The sequence below is a fragment of the Heliconius melpomene genome, chromosome 17 (assembly GCF_056956725.1).
Source record: "Heliconius melpomene rosina isolate 202511_hmr_F chromosome 17, ASM5695672v1, whole genome shotgun sequence".
Lineage (NCBI taxonomy): Eukaryota > Metazoa > Arthropoda > Insecta > Lepidoptera > Nymphalidae > Heliconius > Heliconius melpomene.
In genome coordinates this window covers 13,122,668-13,143,588 of record NC_140405.1, presented here as the reverse complement: position 1 = coordinate 13,143,588, position 20,921 = coordinate 13,122,668, and the positions used below count along the sequence as shown (strand labels likewise).

General features: G+C 34.7%; 1 protein-coding gene across 2 annotated transcripts in view; it reads left to right on the top strand.

The window, feature by feature from the left end:
- The window catches only part of mahj (LisH and WD40 domain-containing protein mahjong), a 32,744-nt gene that overhangs the window by 2,609 nt on the left and 9,214 nt on the right, over positions 1–20,921 (top strand). For both annotated transcript variants that reach the window (XM_085200949.1, XM_085200948.1), the window contains exons 3-22: positions 246–383; positions 1,877–2,001; positions 2,514–2,589; positions 2,864–2,975; positions 3,166–3,255; positions 3,564–3,680; positions 12,839–12,924; positions 13,395–13,562; positions 14,086–14,219; positions 14,625–14,736; positions 14,937–15,073; positions 15,302–15,386; positions 16,085–16,245; positions 16,492–16,622; positions 17,071–17,162; positions 17,467–17,589; positions 18,120–18,273; positions 19,071–19,216; positions 19,938–20,141; positions 20,693–20,844. In XM_085200949.1, the coding sequence (XP_085057075.1) occupies positions 246–383; positions 1,877–2,001; positions 2,514–2,589; positions 2,864–2,975; positions 3,166–3,255; positions 3,564–3,680; positions 12,839–12,924; positions 13,395–13,562; positions 14,086–14,219; positions 14,625–14,736; positions 14,937–15,073; positions 15,302–15,386; positions 16,085–16,245; positions 16,492–16,622; positions 17,071–17,162; positions 17,467–17,589; positions 18,120–18,273; positions 19,071–19,216; positions 19,938–20,141; positions 20,693–20,844 (2,543 nt within the window). The remainder of the gene's footprint in view (positions 1–245; positions 384–1,876; positions 2,002–2,513; positions 2,590–2,863; positions 2,976–3,165; positions 3,256–3,563; positions 3,681–12,838; positions 12,925–13,394; positions 13,563–14,085; positions 14,220–14,624; positions 14,737–14,936; positions 15,074–15,301; positions 15,387–16,084; positions 16,246–16,491; positions 16,623–17,070; positions 17,163–17,466; positions 17,590–18,119; positions 18,274–19,070; positions 19,217–19,937; positions 20,142–20,692; positions 20,845–20,921) is intronic.

The window sequence follows — 20,921 nt, the reverse complement described above, 5'->3', positions numbered from 1 at the left end:
GACCTGCTTAACCCAACATTCAGAAAACAGAATGAAGTCTCTGACATTCTGTTACTCTAAGTACAGTACAATCGACGAATAGTGGCCGCACTAACATTAATATGAAAATGGCGCAGATTTGATTTTAGGATATCACTCACTTCTGATTATTTTCTTTCCAATGTACAATGCGTTAAACTTCAGTAAGACTAACTTAATGGCGACCCTACTGTATTTCTTTTAATATATAATATTTAATTTTTCAGTTAGTAAACGATTATGTGCGTGACACGTACTATTCAAGACAGAACATAACGGGGCGGGACGTTCACAAGCTCAATGTGGCAGCATGTAGATTAACACTGGATTTGATGCCTGGACTCGAAATGAGTGTTGTTTTTCAGGTAAGATGCAACTTATATTGTGTATTTTGTCTACAATGCCACACACAGACATATACAGATATGTCAAACTTAACTACACCACTAACACCCCCCTTTCTTTCGTCGGGGGTTAAAAAGAAAGCATCAAAATTACAATCGAGGCTATATTTATATGTCTAAGGCTTTAAGTGGTGTTGAGTTACGCCAAGCACGCAATATCTCAAAATTGATGGAAAGCGACAGGTTGTGGGTTCGTTTCCCAGCCCCTAGAATTCAGTGGAAAGTGGGGAACGGAAGTGTCTTAACGGGCGCGGAGTGTCGGACACTGGGCCTCCAAGATACAGTGTGAAGCTAAAAAAATATATCTTAATGTTAAAAGCTTACTTGTACTAAGGATCGATCCTATGAGAAATGCAAAGATTAAACAATTATTATTTTATTGAGCCAATCAAAAAAAATGTATACTATTCTTAATAGTTAAGATATACCTATTATTTTAAATTCTCTTGTAAAAGTTTCAGTAAAATAATAAGTAAAATTAAAAATGTATGAAAATACAAAAGATACAAAACGACGAAGATACAAAAGTCTTTGCAATCAAGTCAGGCGATGTGACGTCACAATTTAACTCATGCGAGCGCAATTTTAAATGACTTTTTCATTTATTGTGATGTTTAATTAGTTTTTCATAGTTATATATTTAATTTCAATAGTAAAAATAAACAATTATTAACAAAATTATATCGGTAAAACGAAATATTATGTGATAAATTAACTAGTTTTTTATATTATAAAATACTTCTTATATTTAGCTTCTTGGCCTAAATAATAACAATGTGTTGTATAAACTAGTTAATAAGCAAAAAGGTAGCCATTTTCGTTTTTATTGTTTGTTAAATTGGTTCAACAAAATAACAATTTTCTTTTTCTTGCATTTTTAGTCGGTCCGATACCTAACTCAGGTAAGCGCTTTTAAAAAATGCTTTAGTAACTAGGTTTTTTTTTTCATTTTCATATAGCAAGGTAGGCTGGAAAGCTGAGAACTTAGCGTTGTGACATTGCGTTCTCTACTTAGCGCCAATTTAGAGATATAATGTTACTACTTTAATAAGAATTTGAACTTACAACTAATATTATAGATGTGAATGTTTGTGTTTATTCCACTTTCACTCAAACTACTAAAAGAATTTGGAATTAGGATGAAACCTTATAGTAGTATAGCTTACACACCATAAAATAACTACCATTTATGTAAATATTTTGTATAATTTTGCTATTTCATACGCCAACAATAAATTAACGGAGTTTCCCTCTGCCTACCCTGCTACGTGCGGGATACAGGGTAAAATGTGATTGATTTATTTTAATGAAAATTAAAATAAATAATTTAATACTAGAACACTTTATATTCATCTGAATAATTGTTTTTCACTTGAACTTAATTATTTTAAGTAAGATTTTCCTTTTTGTATATACAATATATACAAAAATATATATCTTTTCCTTTTTTTAAGGATAACGAAGCGTTAATACACCGTCTGGTGAACTGGGCGACGAATTCGCCTGAGCCTTTACAGTGTTACGCGACTGGCTTATTAGCAGCCGCTATGGAAGTGCAGGAGATTGCTACCAATTTTAGGTAGGTTTTGGATTCTTTTTTCAAAAATTTGTACAAGAAAGTTGGAGAAAAGACTTTTTTTTGTTTAAAGGAGAACAGTAAATATGTAATAAAAGTTTTGTTCTTTTTTGAAATATTTTTATGTGTTTATTTATTTTGCTACATTTTTTTTGCTTAAACTTTTGTTTTTAGGGTTCCGTATTACCCTTTGGTAAAACGAGACCCTAGTACTAGAACTCCGCTGCCTGTGTATTACGAAACACTAAATGTTAATGGAAGATTGCCAAAGTACAAAAGTAAATACTGCATTTACATCAATCAAGGCATTTCTGAGATTACCATGCACAAACGCACAGACAAACAAACAAAAAAATAAAAATATTTTTTTGTTCTAGGTAGTACCTCTTGTTAAACTGGAAATGAATCCTTAACCATCTCAAGCATTTTTTTTTAATATTCAGACATAAAAATGCTACAATTTTTTTATTTTCTATTTATTATTATTAATTATTATTTTTTGTTATTATTTCCAGAGAACTAAATGCAATGTTAATACCGCTCATGCTCAAGAGGCTACATGAATTGAGGAACAAGAGCTTAGAAGAAAAAGTGAGTTATTATTTTTTAGTTTACTAAAATGCAGATTGAGTCAGTTTTCAAATAAAAATCTACATCGAAATTGTCATCTCGTTTTTGAGGGCAGCCGAGGTGGTTCCCACTCGAGGAAATTAAGTATTTGTTATTTTAACTTCATCGCTCTGGTAACGAGACAAAGTGCGGCGTTGAGTTCCCCCACTTAACAATGTCCCGAAAATTCAGGGGAAAGTGGGGAACAGAGTATGCGAGATTTTTATCTTATTGTACATTTTTTATTTTATTTCAGCAACCAATTCAAAATATAGTAACGCCGCCGAATCAAACTCGCCATTTTGCAAGATTCGACAAGAAACGGAACAATGATATTAAAAGCAACGGACCTTCACCGGATAAAAGAGGTAAGAAACTATTATAAAAGGGCGTCGTGGCGTGAAGGCCGTGAAGGTTGTGGGATTAAAGCAGAACAAGAATCCATCCTCACATAATTTCATATTTACAATATTAGTAGGATAAATTTAGGATTTTCGAACTCGTACGTCTTTTTTACATATTATGTTTTCTCATAAATTATACTAATATTCTTAACAGATCGTGACAAAGATGAAGGTGGTGGGGGTGACATGTTGGTAGATGAAACACCACTGCGAGGTCCTGAAACACCTATTAAAAATTATAATTGTGAGTATTTGTTCAAATTGAATTCTTTGAGTTCAGGATGAATATAATCCAAAATGAGAAAAGTTTTAAAATAAATTCTGCGCAGCCATCTACAGCTAATTTCAGGGAGGACACGACTCTTCGACCGTACTGTGTAATAACCATTCCTGTTAGTAGAGATATTTTTTAAATTTTTTAGGCTTTATTTTTGTTAGTAATGTGGTCTTGGAGCACTAGAGTACTCTGGGGTGGGCACTAACCCCCCGGCCTTACCTATGATAATAACTATTTTACTTGGTCTAACTTCTATCTTTTTTTCGTTTTTCCAGGTGTATCATCAGATCGAGGCCTCATGTCTCCACCGGCCAGGCCTCCGCCCCCACAGCCAATGGCTTTAGAAACTTCCTCTAACTCCAGTTGGGCGGAAATGGAAACTTATGTTATTGGTGAGTTTTATATGAAAATATGTTTTGATATCTTAAGATATGTTGTAGGACTTGTCTTGAAATTAGTTGCAGGTTTAGTCCTAAGATATTTTGTGATGTAAATCAACCGTAGTGGTGCCGTTGTAAAAACGACAATTTTGGATTCGAGTCCCACTCGGGGGAATGATTACATATAAATTATTTTCATTTCCTCGCTCTTGTAGACAGAGCACGGTATACACGGGGTACATTAAATATTTTGTATTAAAAAAACCTTTGAGGCTGTAAATACGACGGTTGCGAATTCGACTTCCAAGTTTTCGAAAAGTTAATAAATCTAAAAGTTAATAATTCTTTTATGGGTTTGAGTATACGTGTATATAATAAAATTCCGCAGTGTATTCTTAGTTTTCCACTACCACGATTTAAAGTATCTTTAAAAAAAATACTAACAAATAAAGCTTATTACACTGTTGAATGTCATGTAGGATAGCTGCCAGTTAACCCTTATCTTCACAAAAAAATTTTTTTAAGAAAAGCAAAAAATATGCATACTGGTAGCTTCTTTGGGCTACAAAAAACATAAAAAAAATAAATAAAAAAATCATAATATGAAAATTTCGGAAAAACATGATGTATACTATACTATACTATACATTGCTACACGTACAGTGATTCTACCATTTTTAAGAATGTATATTATACTATACATTGCGATGCTTAGGGAGGGTGGAAATGTTACTGGTAGCTTTTAAAATATACTGAAAGATTATTGTAAATAATATGATTTTAAATAAAAACAACTATATTAATGGAAGTAAAAATGTTTAATTAAAAAAATCATTCTCAAATAATTTTTTGTTACAAAATAATAACTCAGAGATCCTATTGCTTGCGGTGGTACTCCAAAAACACCTTCGATTCTTCACAAAACAAAGGTAAACCTTACATTTTATGCACATGGTACGTGCCTGGCCAGCTTTGCAGTACACATGTAGTTGCACATTTGATATCCGGTTATTTGCGGCCAATGGTAATATTTGTCATAGCCAATATCATCGCAAAATCGTTAAGATACCGGTTTTGTATTTTTGCTTGGCGGGAAATCGTGTAAATTTTTCACTGAAATGTTTCGACTTAATAGTCGTATATAAAGCTAAAACTATTTTTACTTCCAACACCCATAGTCTCTTCTTCTTCTTCAGCGATAATGCCCGTAAAAGTGTCATCTCTTATGTAGAGCAAGAACTCATACATGATGTCACACACCGACTCTGATTTAGTTCTTGAAACTCCATTTACAAGGCTTATTTGGTTTATATTGACGTCGATTTTCTTCTTCATTCATTCTTTACAAGAAAGAATTAAGAAATGAGGTGTAAGAGACACTTCGGTGGTATCGGCATGAATATCAGCTGCATGCGTTCCTATCTCATAATCAGAAATTTGTAAGAGGTTTAACCTTTCGAGATTTGAATTTATCGATGGCTCTGAAGAACTTTCTGTTGATCCAATCATTCCAGCTTCATTACTATTACTAGCTCTGTCACTTGTGTCAGAATCTGCATTCTCTTCAGGCACCAAGGAGAAAATGCGCCTAGCTCTATCACCCATAGAGTTTAAAACCAAAGCAAAAGACACATGCAAAAAACCAACACCAAAGATAAGCCAAACCATATTGTGTTATAAATAGGTAAATAATGAATGTAATATTATTTGTCCCTTTATATAGTTAGGTAGTCATGCAGTAATAATAATAATAGTATTTTTTATGGGAATTGAACCCATAACTTTGTGTGTAAGCTTTCTAGAACCACTATATCAAGGCGGCAGTACAACTGTCTTTTACATTATAATAAAATTGGTTTAGTATATAAGAAAAACATACTTGAAATTTACATTTTATAGTAAAGTTCCAAAAAATATTGATCCTGTGAAGTTGGCAATGTATATTATACTATACACCACCGACGAAAGGTAAACGACTGCAACTGCGGCAATGTATAGTATAATATACGTTATTAAAAAACACGAAAAAAACATACTAATTCATATAGCGACATCAGCATATATATAAAAATGTGTAAGAACAGACATTTAGGCATGTGTATTTTATAATAAACATACATATTTAGGAGTACAAACATAAAAATAAAATTAAACTTACCTTAGAGAAATCTGAGCAGCGCGTCTTGACTGTTATTTTTGACAATTTTTTTAAAACTATCATAGATAAACTACTATTTTTATTTATGAAGTATAAATAAATGTCTAGAAATGTCATATGTTTAATAAAACTATTATTATATTTATAATGTACGATAATAATACTTATAATTTAAGTGACGATTCTTCTTACTCACTACCATCTTCCTCTGATAGCAGTTTTTGCAGTACTTCCGTTCCTATTTCTTCTTTTCTGGACAACACCTTTTCAAGCTCCCCAAAAAATTTCAATGTGGTGCATATTAATGCCCAAAGCATCCCAGCCCACTATCCTGACCTGTTAACTTCTTTTGATTGTAAAAGTGTCCATGCGATATTAATTTCCGAAACATTCCTTAAGCCTTGTTTACCTTCCGCATCCTTCTCCATACCTAACTTCCACCTTATACGAAATGACCGCATAGGTAAGGGTGGCGGCGGTGTAGCCATTTATATCCGAAACCATATACCCTTTACATTAGTTAGTAAGTCCCCCTCGCAATACTCTGAAGCTGCTGAATATGTTTTTATCGAAATGTTACTCGGGCGTTCAAAATTGTTACTTGGTGTTTTCTATAGTCCTTCACTTCACATAGATTACTTTCACACTTTCGAGACTATATTAGAAAAACACGTGCCCAATGTCGATCACACTATAATCCTTGGGGATTTTAATACTTGTATTAAAAAAAATGATTTCCGTGCGAAGCAACTTCTTAATATTATTAACAGCTCGAATTTAACATTACTTCCTACAAATCCCACACACCATTTCCCTAACTGTGCTCCATCCCAACTTGACCTTTTAATAGTTTCCTCTGCTGATTTTGCAAAGCTCCATGGACAATTTCCCGCTGATGCCTTTTCCTACCACGATTTGATGTATTTGTCTTATAATGTTCGTCCTCCTAAATTTAAACCATCCATCGTCATGCGACGTAATTTTACAAATTTTGATAATGAGAAGTTTATGTGTGACCTCACCAATATCGACTGGAACACCATCTTTAACGCCGACAATATTGATACTAAACTGGATATCTTCAATTCCCTGCTCACGGAACTCTATGACAAGCATGCTCCATTTAGACCCATTAAGTTGAAACACTTACCTGCACCATGGATTACGCAAGATATTAGATCTTTGATGGCAAAAAGAAATCGAGCTAAATGTAAGTATAAACGTAATCCTACTGATGAAAATTCTTCAAGATATAAGATCTTGCGTAATCGGTGTAGTAGAGTTTGCAGAGATGCGCAGCGGAACTACATCGATTCTAATTTGCAAAATTTAAATCCACGTAAATCTTGGCAGTTTCTTGAATCGTTGGGAATCGGTCGGCAACGTCAAGACTTGAATCGCGATATTGATGTTGATGCTTTAAATACGCATTTCACCTCAGTAACGCCTATGGATAGTACTACTAAGGCAAATACATTGAAATCTATCAGTTCCCTGCCGTTTCCATCAACCATTCCATTCCATTTTTCCGAAGTCACATTAGCCCAGGTAAAAAAATATATTTTAGGTATTAAATCGGATGCCGCTGGTTTCGATGGTATCAATCGTAAAATGGTTATTTTACCCCTTAATGTTATAGCTCCTGTAATTACTCACATTTTAAATTTCTCCCTGACCACTAATTCCTTTCCTAGCTTGTGGCGAATAGCCCGCATTTTTCCCATACCAAAGTCCAAAGATCCAAAATCCTTTTCTCAATACCGTCCCATTTCAATACTTCCGTTCCTGTCAAAGGTTTTAGAGCGTATTGTCTCGCACCAGCTAAATCAGTACCTTTTAGAAAACCATATTCTATCTGATTTGCAGTCTGGTTTTCGCTGTGCGCACAGTACAGTCACTGCCTTAATTAAAGTCTGTGATGATATACGGCTAAATATGGATAGACAAAATGTTACTGTTATTGCTTTGCTCGATTTTAGTAATGCCTTTAACACAGTAGACACTGACCTACTACTCGCTGTTTTACGATCAATTAACATCTCTTCTCATGCGACGGAATGGTTCAGAGGCTATTTGTCTGATCGGCGACAATACGTACAAACCAATGACAAAAGATCTTCCCTTCGTTCTTCTTCTATGGGTGTTCCTCAAGGGGGTGTTCTTTCTCCTCTCCTGTTCTCTATTTTTATTGATTCTATCTCCCAAAACCTTTCCTCATCCCACCATCTATATGCTGACGACTTGCAGATTTACATGTGTACGCCTTCAAGTGATATAGATGAAGCTATTCGTAAATTCAATATGGATTTGCTGAATGTTGCTAGTTGGAGCAGGTCTTATGGCCTATCTGTTAATCCTGCCAAATCACAGGTTAGTATCATTGGTAGTACTAAGCAGTTAAAAAAAATTAATGTGAATGACCTTCCTACTATACAGTTCGATGGTACTGTTTTAACTGTTAGACCGACCGTTAAAAACCTTGGGATCTTTCTAGACAACTCACTATCTTGGTCAGCGCAGATAGCTGAGGTCAGCAGAAAACTATTCGCTAATATCGGAGGCTTGAAAAGATGGAAATATTTTCTACCTATGAAAACCAAAACTACTCTAGCTCATACGCTACTGCTACCGATTTTGGATTATGCTGACTCTTGTTACCCGGATCTATCTGAGGAACAATTGAATAAACTAGAGCGGTTACAAAATTTATGTATAAGATTTATTTTTGGTCTGCGTAAATATGATCATGTCTCCGATTACCGTCGTCAGCTAGGATGGCTTCCTATTAGACTTCGCCGCAATTATCGTATGCTTACTCTTCTTTACTCGATCCTATACAATCCTTTCGCTCCCTCTTATTTAAAAGAGCGTTTCAACTTCCTTGGTTCCGATTCTCTTCTACGCCTTGAACTAAGGTCGCAAAGTGATAACCTCCTCAAACTTCCAACCTGCTATACCCACTTCTATTCCAACTCCTTTACTGTGAAAGCTGCTATTCTCTGGAATGCACTTCCCTCTGAAGTGCGACATTCAATGTCACTTGACATATTTAAAAGACGTCTAAAACATCACCTTTTTAATTTAGAAAATTTGTAGACTCTTCTATCTATTAATTATATTGTACATATTATATTATATTATATGTAGCATTTGTTTGTATAAGAATATATGTGTTTATATGTATTTATTTATATATATATGTATTTATGTATTGTGTTTGAGCTTTGTATTTTTGTATATATCATAAGTATTTTATGTGTTTACTTAGTATTATTATTATTATTTTTTAGTTTGCACATAACGTTATTCCACCCTTCTCTTTTTATATTTTAAGTCCTTTGCTGTTATCAAAGGTTGCCTGTAAGAGATTGCTTGAAGCAATAAGGCCGCCTTTGCATACTTGTTTTTTTATTTCTTTTCTGTTCTATTTCTGTTATTCTTTTTCTTTTATTTGTGTGCAATAAAGTATAAACTAAACTAAGTATAAACTAAAACTAAGTTAAAAAATATTTTATAGCGATCGTATATTTTTATAAAGTTGTATGTATAGTATACTATACAAAATGAAGATAAGGGTTAATGTAATAATTAAATTATATCGATAAGGAAAAGCTACGCTGCACTAGATAAGGCAAATTGAACAAATAATTTAAAACGTGTGGTTTTATAAAAAAAATATTATAAAAAGTAAAGAACAAGAAGTAAAGTAAGCACAGTAAGAAAGCACAGAAGGTAAGGTTACGGAAGGATTACTATAGAATTTACAAGCGAAAATCTCAAGAATAAAGAAAGGATAATAATTAGCGATAAGATTTACGTAATTACTAATAGCAACGGAACGAAATCGCGTTGTCGCGAGTAGTAAAAAAGCCGCTGTAGTAGCAGCTTGACGAGTGAGCCCCCGACGGCGCACTATGGGAAATCGAAGTCTGTATCAGATCAAAAATCGATAACTTTTTTATTTGTTAAGATAAATAATTGAATTTTTGCACAAGCATAAAGTATGAAATAGTGCGTTAGGTGATGTTCAGATATTATACTTTTATTGGAGAATATATATATAAAAAAATAATGAAAAGAAAAGTTTTCAGTAAATGATGGTAAAAATTAAAGGAATAATAGTAAAAATGTATTATTAAATTAGCTTATTATTATTCCCGACTGGTAAGGAAGGGTTATGTTTTTAGCGCATATTTTGTATGTATGTATGTACGTATGTATGTACGCAATATTCTTTATTACCTTGTATCTCCAGAATCGCTGAACGGATTTACATAATTGAGGTATCGTTACATTCGTTTTAGCAGCCCAAGTATTCTTAGGTAGGTAACGTTAAAAAATAATAATCATGGCGGCTGTGGGACGCCATTGGACTTGTGCAAAAAAAATTTTTGGTTTCGAATACCACAATATGGATATCAAATTCAAGAGCTCAACACGAGGATTTCAAAAAGGTATATCATGACTATCATTATCATAATGAATCCTAACAAAAATTTGAAAAATAAAAATATTTATTAAAAAACAAATACCCCGACTGCATAAATCTGGAAAGAAATTAAGAAGCCCAATAGCTTATTAGGATGAACAGTCGGGACCTATAAGTAATTCTTTAATCAATAAAATCTTTGCCAGGAACCTCAAATAATTTAAAGAGGTGCTAATTCTTCTCCTATTGAACGTAAACCCTGAACCTTCAATGTATGGGAGTAATAATGCACGCTTGGAACACTTAAAAGTATTCGTCATTTTGAAATTTAGTGAAGACAGTTAATAATCAAACGTCTGTTAGTAATTTTATTACTAATTTGTAATAGTTTTATTAAATTAATTCACTCTTCATATAATTTCAAAAATGAGGGTAGTGTGAATATATGATTGTGCAAAATGTGTACAAAATGAAGATAAAACGTCCTTTTATCAATAAATAACAATAATTTAATGGAGAATTACCGCAATCTAATCAATTAAATAGTAAAACATTAGAAACTACAATAGATAGAGTTTTCGTGTCCCCTGACTTGTATCGCAGTTTTCGTGATAACTTCTCAGTCTGCAGGTCTCTGCAGCTAATTTTTAATAAATATTGTTTATGAATATCTGGACTATAAAACAATATCAAATAGAACGCGTCGGGAGACGTCGGTAACTGTTAAAAGTCTCGATGAACTTTAAACAAGTACCTTTTTTCTCTTCATTTATTATTAATATTTTTCATAAAAATATAGTCATGATATCCACAATATAATAATTGTTTTAAAATCTACATACTATGGGCTTTTCAAAAATATATAACACTTTATACCTACTTGCACATTTTTTTAAGGAAATTATGTTTAAAGTCACAAAGCGAAAAACCTGAAATAGACATTCTTACATATTACTATTTTCTAAAATTAAAATATGTATATTCTAAATATAATTCACGAAAAAATAATTCATTATATTAAAGTTCCACTATTATACTATTAAAAAAAAAATACTAAGTGCGTCAAGGACGACTTTTGTAAAAACGACTTTTGATCTGCCACCACTTTTGTTGTTCTACCATTGTCCATAGTGCGGCGGCGCGGTACTGTCGCTTGTACGGTCAAGCGGGAGCCGTATTGCACGCTAAGCGCGCGCACCTGGATTTCGCCCGCATATATAAAATTAATAAACAAACTACATACCAATAATAAAAGAGTAAAAAATTTTTTTTAAGTTAAACGGTTTTATATTGCAGATTAATGTACTAAAAGCTAAAAAATAATTAACATATGCATTGATTAAACTAAAATAAAATCGTGGGGCACGACACTTGCTACTTACCACTAGGTGGGTGAAGTCTCATGCCATGTCTTTCGATTATAGATATTGGACATGCCCCACGATTTTATTTTAGTTTAATCAATGCATATGTGAATTATTTTTTAGCTTTTAGTACATTAATCTGCAATATAAAACCGTTTAACTTAAAAATTTTTTTTACTCTTATTTTTGTGTTTTTTATTTTTGTTTCAATTTTTTTGTTTTTTGTATTTTTTTCTGCTTGTTTTGTGTTTTTATTTTTTGTAGAATTTGTTATTACCATTTTGTTTCCACGAGTATTGGACATTTTACGGTCGACCCCCCCAGAGGTCCAATAGAGGGGCAAGGCTATGTACAACAAGATGTGCCTGAATCTTGAGGAGATAACGCTAACGATTATCATTTTTATCCGCCCTAATGCCATACAATTCTCGGCGCGCTTTTACCTTTTACCATAACTTGAGTGGGAGATTCATATTGTAATTTTGTATAGTATACTGTATTATACTTACCAAGCCCTTTATTTTGATACCCATATTGATGGGATTGAAAACTACATTATCCGCCATTTTGTAGCAGTGGCCATCTTTGATTTTGATTTTGTATTGTGCACTGAATTCTACTTGACAAGCCCTTTCATTTGATACCCATATTGATGGGATTGAAAAAAACTAAGTTGTCCGCCATCTTGTAGGGGCGGCCATCTTGGATTCAATAATATTGAATATGGATAATTGTATTGTCATTAGTATCAAAGGCGTATACCAAATTTCAGATCAATCGACTAACGGGAAGAGGGTTAAATTTCAATTACTAAATTTGACCCAAACAAATAAATAAACAAACAAACGGGGTGAGCTAAATAAAACCGTTTAAAAAAAATAAACCGTGTGGAGAACGATCGCCACAATACGGCACAACAAACGGCTATTCTCAGCAGAACTGCCTTCCGAACCGGTGGTAGCTTTTTTGTTTATATGCTCATTCGAAGATTCGAAAGTGCTTATATTAAATAATCTATTTGAATAAAGAATATTTTGAATTTGAAATTTGAATAAAATAAATTGGGAAGCAACTGTAAGAATACCTGCATCTTTGAAAACATTTCGGAGAGAATCTCGCGCTCTTAGTTATATATTATAATAAATATAACATATATTATAAATTATATATTATATTTAATACTTATACTGAAATATCCAAATATTATATTTTTTTACAGGTAATATTCACATCCACCCGCCCACAGACGCGACGAAGCAAATGCTCATACTGAGATACTTGACACCCATGGGGGAGTATCAAGAGGTAGGGAATTTACTTTTTATTCCCACCTTCACGCATTATCCCGCCGGAATATGTTGATGAAAAGTGTAGTTTTATGCCGCTTTGGTTTTACCAGAGCAGGGAAGTATTGAAATATAGTTGATTTTCATTCATTTATTTCAGCTAAACGCTATTACACTGCAGCGCCATGATTAAAAATTTATTTAAAATTGTATTTTGTTTTTGGTGTGTATTCAACTCCTATTTATAACATATTTCTTTTTATTATGAGTTTATGATAATTCATAATTTGTAGTCCAACGCTTGTGTCAAGACTGGCCTTAAATTTGGTATCTATTTTGGCATTGAGTGACAAAACTTAACGATTAACTCAAAGAAATTACTCTATTACTAATGAATTCCCCGAAGTGGGAAGCGAACCAACGACCTTTACAGTCACGACGGCGCCTCATTAAATAAACCTAACCATCATTTTACCTCTTTCTTTCCAGTTTCTATCACACGTTTTTGAAAAAAACGCCCTAGGTCTCATACTAGGTTACCTAAATGTGCGTGAATCACGCGACTCTCGACTGGCCTTCGAAGCGCTCAAGTACTTAGCGGCGCTACTGTGCCATAAGAAGTTTTCCATTGATTTTATTAATATGGGTGGATTGCAGGTAAGAAAAAGATAGTTAATTTTTTTTCAGCTTCACTCGTATGGCAGGGTACGCAGAGGGAACCTGGTTGCCCATGTTCCATCGAATTTTGGAGACATTGCGTGTTGAGTGTGCGGAACCCAACGCGCTTTATCTCTTTACCAGAGCGACGAAATGAAAATATTAAATAATTCATACCCCCGAGTGGGAATTAAACTCACAAACGCATGGGAAACGGAGTCTTTACACAAAGTTCCTTCTGCTGTGCGCGGGTGACAGATTCTTCTATTGTAAAGCGAACCCACAAACATCACAAGAACTATCATTCTTGTCTGTTTAATGCAAAAAAAAACTGCTTTACGCTGTATACCGCACACGGCAGGGTAGGCAGAAGGAACCTAGTGTTAAGATACTCCGTTCCTCCAAATTCTGGAGGCATTGCGTGTTGACTGGCAGAACTCAACGCCGCGCTTTATTTATTGTTTATTGCACAAAATTAAAAATTAAATCAAGCTGTTTAAAATGAATTTCTGGATTGTTACAGAAATTTCTAGAAGTTCCCCGTCCATCCGTAGCTGCCACCGGCGTTTCAATATGTCTATATTACCTCGCGTATTGCGAAGACGCCATGGAGAGAGTGTGCTTGATGCCGCGACACACACTAGCTGATCTAGTTAGGTGAGTTACGTATATCTCACACACCCTGTCTACTGGCTTTTTTGATTATTAAGGTAATATGCGCGGCGTTGAGTTACGACAAGGTCATATTTTTCGGATCCTAAAATCCTTAATTTCTTTATCTAGTTTGATGGCCAATTTACAACAAAAAAGTTTTTTTTTTGAGTCTATAGACTAACAAAAAGTTACTTATTAAGAAAATGTATAAAAATTTGAACGTAGCGTTAGTTAATACTTTTTTTTCCTAAGTGTGGATTAACACTTAAGAATGAAAAATACGATAATTAAAATAAACGATTCTCCTGGGTTGTTCATTTATTATGTTTAATAATTTAAGACTATGTTTATATTATGTTAATTAGTATTTTTATCTAAATATTTATGGGTTTTTTTTTTCTATTACAGATATGCGTTGTGGCTTCTAGAATGTTCCCACGACTCGGGTCGGTGTCACGCCACTATGTTTTTTGGACTTTCTTTCCAATTTCGCGTTATTTTGGAGGAGTTTGATAATCAGGTAATCTTGATATGTCTATCTATCTATCTATAGGAGGAAAGGGACAGATGTGGGTTCGATTCCCTCAAACAGTTTTGAGGGAATTTGATGTTGTTAAACTAGACATATAAAGCTAAGTTTGAATGGACAGCTATAACATTAATTTGTATGTTTTTAAGATAACACCTTTAATTTGTAAATTTCTCTATTTTACTTCCCAGGACGGTCTCAGGAAGCTCTACAACGTTATATCAACACTCCCGATCCTCGGCTCTGATGATGAGGAGTCGAGGGTCTCTGATGATGAAACCTGTGCAGCGAGGCAGATTGTTAGACACGTTTGCGTCGCTTTAAGAAGGTGAGATAGAAATAGAAATATTTAAAAAAATTAAAAAAATGTTATACACTACGTTCTCGGAATCGTGGCTGAACTTGGCTGTAGATTTTAGTAATTTTATTATTTTATTATTTACTTACTACGTACACAGACATCGCGTTTATGGACACATGCTTGGGCCCCTGCGCCACGACTTCCTCTCAAATGTTGATGAGTCGTTTAATTTATTTTTTTAATCTATATTTGTAGATATTTCGAGGCACATTTGAGGATACGTGCAGCTCAAGTTGCGCGCCAACAAGGAGATAATGTTCCGGAACCACCACCTTATAAGGTAATAATATTACTGTTTTCTTTTTTATTTTGTAGTTTCAGGTGTATTGTGTGATTCAAGTCGCGGCTTCAAATGCTGCATCATTTTTTTTGTTTTCTAAAAATATAGAAATAGAATAACCGATTAATGAAAGCTATAGAAGACAACAATAGTAACTTATATTAATAGATGAAAAAAATAGATATATATTTTTTTGTGCATTTATCTATGTTTTATGATATACTCTTGTTGTTCAATTTTTACACACTTATATATTTTTATACACTTTACCGTGTTATGCTTTTTAAATTCCGCTTTTGCATATAGCAGAGTAGTCGGGGGAGTCTTAGTAGTTAGAATCTCTTAGTCTTAGTAGTTAGAATCTCTTTTTACCAAAGCGAAAAAGTAAAAATAATAAAAATACTCTGAGTGGGAATCGAACCCACATCTGTCACGTCTACAGTCAGAAATTGTGTCGACGACAAATTTCGGCATTTTTAGTCATCATAGTTAATTTTACCATCACATTCCTTTTTTTCCTTTTATTATACAAAATCAAATAAATCAGCTGGAACCTAGTATTAAGACACTCCGTTCCCCACTTTTCGCCAAATTCCGGAGGCATTGCGTGTTGAGTGGCAGAATTCAACACCGCACTTTGCCTTGACTACTTTTATTATATAAAAACAATATTTTCCTCGTTTTTTTTCATTCTACAGGCCTCAAAATCATCAGCTGAAGAAATCCAAGAACAAATAGAGATAGTGCAATCAGCGGCGTGGGCTCGCTGGTCCCCCGTAGACGAGCTTCTGGAATTGGGAGGAGTTGCTCTACTGTTGCAAGTCGTTGGATACGCATACGATTGGAATTTTAATGGCAGGTGTGAAGTGAAAAAGAGGGGAAAAATAACAAAAAAGTCTCAGAAATAAAATAAATCTCTAAAAATTAAATAAAATAGAAATAAAAACTATTAGCGCAACGGTATACAAAAGTGTATTGAGATAAATGATCTTAACAGACATACATACTGACTTACAACAAAGTGATCCTATAAGGATTCCGTTGTTTCCATTTGAAATACGGAATCCTAAAGTAGAATAAAAATATATTCTTCAGTTCTTTTCAGGGCGGAGACAGTACGTTCTGCTTTAGACGTGGTATCAGTGTGCTGCGTGGCCCCTCGAGTTCAGTTGTTGCTTACTGAGATGATATATACGCGGGACGCCGACCACACTACTGGGGTTCATATTGTTTTAGGTAAGGGGAGATTATAAATTGTTTTGGATAAATATAAGACACAGGGTTTCATATGTACCCTGTAAAGGCAATTTTTTTACATATTGTATTGGGTTAGTTGAGGGCACAGGGTTTAGACGTGGGGGGGAGGGCTACACTCAGTTGATACTCGTCGAGCGGGGATGGTATACATTAAAGAAGCGGATCATACTACCGGGTTTCATATTGTGTTGTGTTAGTCCGAGGTTCGAATACAGGGTGGTATTCACTTTTAGTCAAAATATATAAAAATAATTGAGCGGTTTTTTGTCTCTTTCTGTTCGCTTTTAACTAATATTGTTTGTATTTAAAAATTATAAAAAAATTGTTACATATATATTTTTTTCTTTTATATTAAAATCTGATTTAAATTACGTCTGACTTAATTATGATAATAAAAATATTTATGAATACTTAATTATGTTTACAGGAGCGGCCGACGGTGATATAGTCCCGGAGCCAGAAGTACAAAAGGCAGCTTTAAACGTTCTAGTTAATTGCGTATGCGCACCTGTACATAGAGTAAGTTAATTTTTTCCTTAACTTCCGTACCTAGCGTTACCGTAACTGAGCGTTAAGACACTCCGTTACCATTAAGACACTTCCGTTCCCCATTTTCCCCTGACTTCTGGAGGCATAACGAACCTAAAATCTGTCACGTCTACACGCACATGACGCTTGTGCCCCTGCGCCACGGCTGGCCTCCCCCTACTCCGAATTTCCTTTTATTTTCTTGTAAAAAAAAGGATGGAAGGGATAAATTTATAAAATGTTCAATATATTTTAAAAATTGATTTGTCATATTCATCTGTGTACCATTTTTCAGGCAGGAACATCAACAACACGTTTTTCCATAACAGGTTCGAGTAAAAAGAAAACTACAGCCAAATCGTATGAGGACGTTATACAGAAAGTGTGGGAGAGTGTGCGCACTAATAATGGTATAATGGTATGTATAAATAGCGGCAAACACGCGGCTACGCCCGCTTTAACTTATTACAGTCAAATCATACAAAATGTTTACATAAGTTGTAGCCTATTTCTTATTCTAATCTATAAGCTATATTACTGTACACTTTCATCTCGAACGTTCAATAGTTTTTGCGTGAAGTTGGAACAAACATCCATTCCTCATAACCTTTGACATTTATAATATTAGTGAGAGAGTAGGAAGGAGAATAACAGTAGTCAGTTATATATAGTCCATATTAGCCTTTAGCTTTCCGAGATATATGGACGATTCAACACAAAAACATTTTTATTTATTTGAACCAGTAGTTCTTGTGATTAGCGTATTGAATCAAATAAATTCTTCAGTTTTGTTATTATACTTTTTTTTAATGGTTATTACACTTAATAAAAATTATGTTGCGCAGCTCTCAAACATGTCATTGTACGTGATAGCTCTAGGTTCAATCCACATTTAAAGCATTTTTTCTTAGGCCTCGCGGACTGTGTCTATATATTTTTTCCCCACAGGTCCTGCTCTCATTAATGATGGTAAAATCACCAATAACGGACGCGGATCGTCTCCGAGGTCTTGCGTGTAGGGCTCTCGCGGGATTAGCGCGCTGTCCAACCGTGAGACAGATTATATCTAAGCTACCGTTGTTCACCACTTCGCATTTGCAAGGTAATGATTCACGCTGTATCCCACATGTAGCAGGATAGTGATGGTGTAAATATACTACTTTCCCTTTGCATCGCCAAAGAATTCCGTCACTCAACAAGCAATGCCTTAAAGATTCATCGGAAAGTAGGTGACGGAAGTATCTTAAAGGAAACGGAGTGTCTTAACATTAGGTTTCCAGGTTGCCTCTGCCTACCTTGCTACACGCGGGATACAGTGTGAAATTATTTAAAAAAAATACACTCGCACCCTTAGAATTATAGTGGCCATTAAAAAATATTAAGTTTTGGGAAACGTCTAATAAAGATTTGTACAATTATGTTTTTGTACAAAAATTAGGCTTACAAAATCATTTAAATAATACAGTAGTAAATGTTTTTTAAATTGTTGATTGGTTGATTGGTTATTTTTTAATTAGGTAGTACTTAGGTACTCACTATAATTCTAAACGTGCGTCATGTACATTTTCCTCTTAAATCTTTATATCTCTCTTATAATGAAAAATATGAATATAATACATTGCATAACTTAAAGAATCCTAGCGTATATTGGTAGGAAGAGTCTTTGTTTTATACAAGGTAAAGTCTGATTCTTAAAAATTTACAGTGTGGTCGACGAGTCGTGACCGCCCTAAACAGGTTTTCTGAAAATTTGCGCATTGTTCACTTGCATTCGAGAAAAAAAATCGAAAATAAGAAGAATCCTAAAATCAAATTGCACAACTGTACTTAGCTTAGAACATATAGCATATTAAAAGAAACATAACATAGTGACCTAATATTTCATTTTTTTCCTACTAGTATTAATGAGAGATCCAATTCTACAAGAAAAAAGGCAAGAACACGTCATGTTCCAGAAATATGCTCTAGAGTTATTAGAAAGAGTGTCCGGCAAGAGTAAGAGAATGGGCGCCGAGTTTGAGACGTCACTCGCTAATATACATAGGGTGAGTGTTATAGCTTTACATTGTATCCCGCATATAGGCGCAGGACGGTGTTGAAGAATCTGGTTAATGCTGCAATGGTTCTCATGCTAAGATGCCTAAGCGCTTTCGCAAAGCTTTCTTCGGCTTGTGTGATGCGATGGTCTTTTTTATCTTCGACGGGTAAAAGAAGGGCGGTGGTAGCAGCGGCTCAGGTGGGGTCCTCTACTTTCTGAGCACTTCCTTCTCCAGCTTGGATTAGGCTTGAACTGCTCCTCTCAAGTAGCCCGCCAGAATGTCTCTATCTCTATCTCTATCATAATGGAGAGTGCCATCGGGGTGGAATAATAGCCTCACTGGGAAAGTCTTCTTGGTTATTAGGTGGCAAAGTTTGTTAAGTGAGGGCTGGTCCTCGTTGGCGTCCTTGATTCTCTCCTCCCAGCAATCAGCGGCTGTCGTCTCCAGCTCTACACAAATATGGTCAATAAGATTGTTGTGTTTAGTCTTTAAGGCTGGTTCTCGGGTCTTTTGCCACTCTGTATGTGAAGCCCCCGATCGACACAATTCCATTGCTTTTATAGACTTTTTCACCTACATTTACTCTGTTTTACACGAGTTTGCTAACACTACTTATATTAGATCTATGTTAGATATTTGACAACCTAATCTTTTTAAATTGATAAAAAAATACAATACTAAGGTATTCTTCAAGGGATGTCTTCAATTATCTATTTTTTAATTCTAGGCGAACGTAGTAGCCCAAACCCGCATAACATACAACGAGCGCCAACTACTCACTCTCGTGGCGGACCACCTCCGCGCCCGAGGACTGCGTGAGTCGTCGGCCGCGCTGCGGCGAGAGGCTCGTCTGCCGCCCGCAGCGCCCGCGTCCGCACCCGTCGCGCCTCCCCCGCCGCCGCACGTCTACACGCCCGGCACGCCCGTCCGGGTGAGTAGATACGCGCAGACATCCCTCCTGTAACATAATCTGTACTTAGTCGATCAGAAAGAACTACGCACAAACAATCAATGCTTATATGAGTAATAACAACCAAATCTTATATTATTATTAATTATTAGTTATTATTAGTGATTAGTTAAATTATTTCTTTTATTTTAATTCTTTTGGTCTTAGAAAAATATTAAATAAAATATTATTCAGTGAATCTTAAAATTTTAAATCAAATTACATATTTTCAATATATTTAACAATAATATAAATATACAGGATGGAAACGTCTGCGCTCCTTTTACGGGAGCAGCATAAAGGATAAAATATTGTATACCCATAGCTAAAAAAATAATCAAAGTTCATTAACAGTTTAGATTTAAAGAACGAGAAGGGATATCTCTAGTTCTATTTTAAGCAATTCAACTTCACTGCCAATAAGTACGACTCGATTTCGTGAATGATGGCAATGTGGGACATGTTAAAACTTTGCTTTCGTGTAAAGCGGTGATGACAAAAAACACTTGTATAATCTACATCTGTTTTCTCAGCCAAGACTCTCCGTATCCCGTACAAGCAGCTGCGGCGCTCTACACCGCGACAGCATGGACCACTCCCACACTTCATCTAACTCCCACTCCCACGCTTACTCTCACTCCCATTCAAACGAAGATAGCCCAATGCCACCTGTTATTAAACTTAGGTGAGTAGTATTTTTTACTAAGTGTTTTTTAATATGTGTGTATTAAAGATTTGAACCTGTATATTTTTTTATTTGTT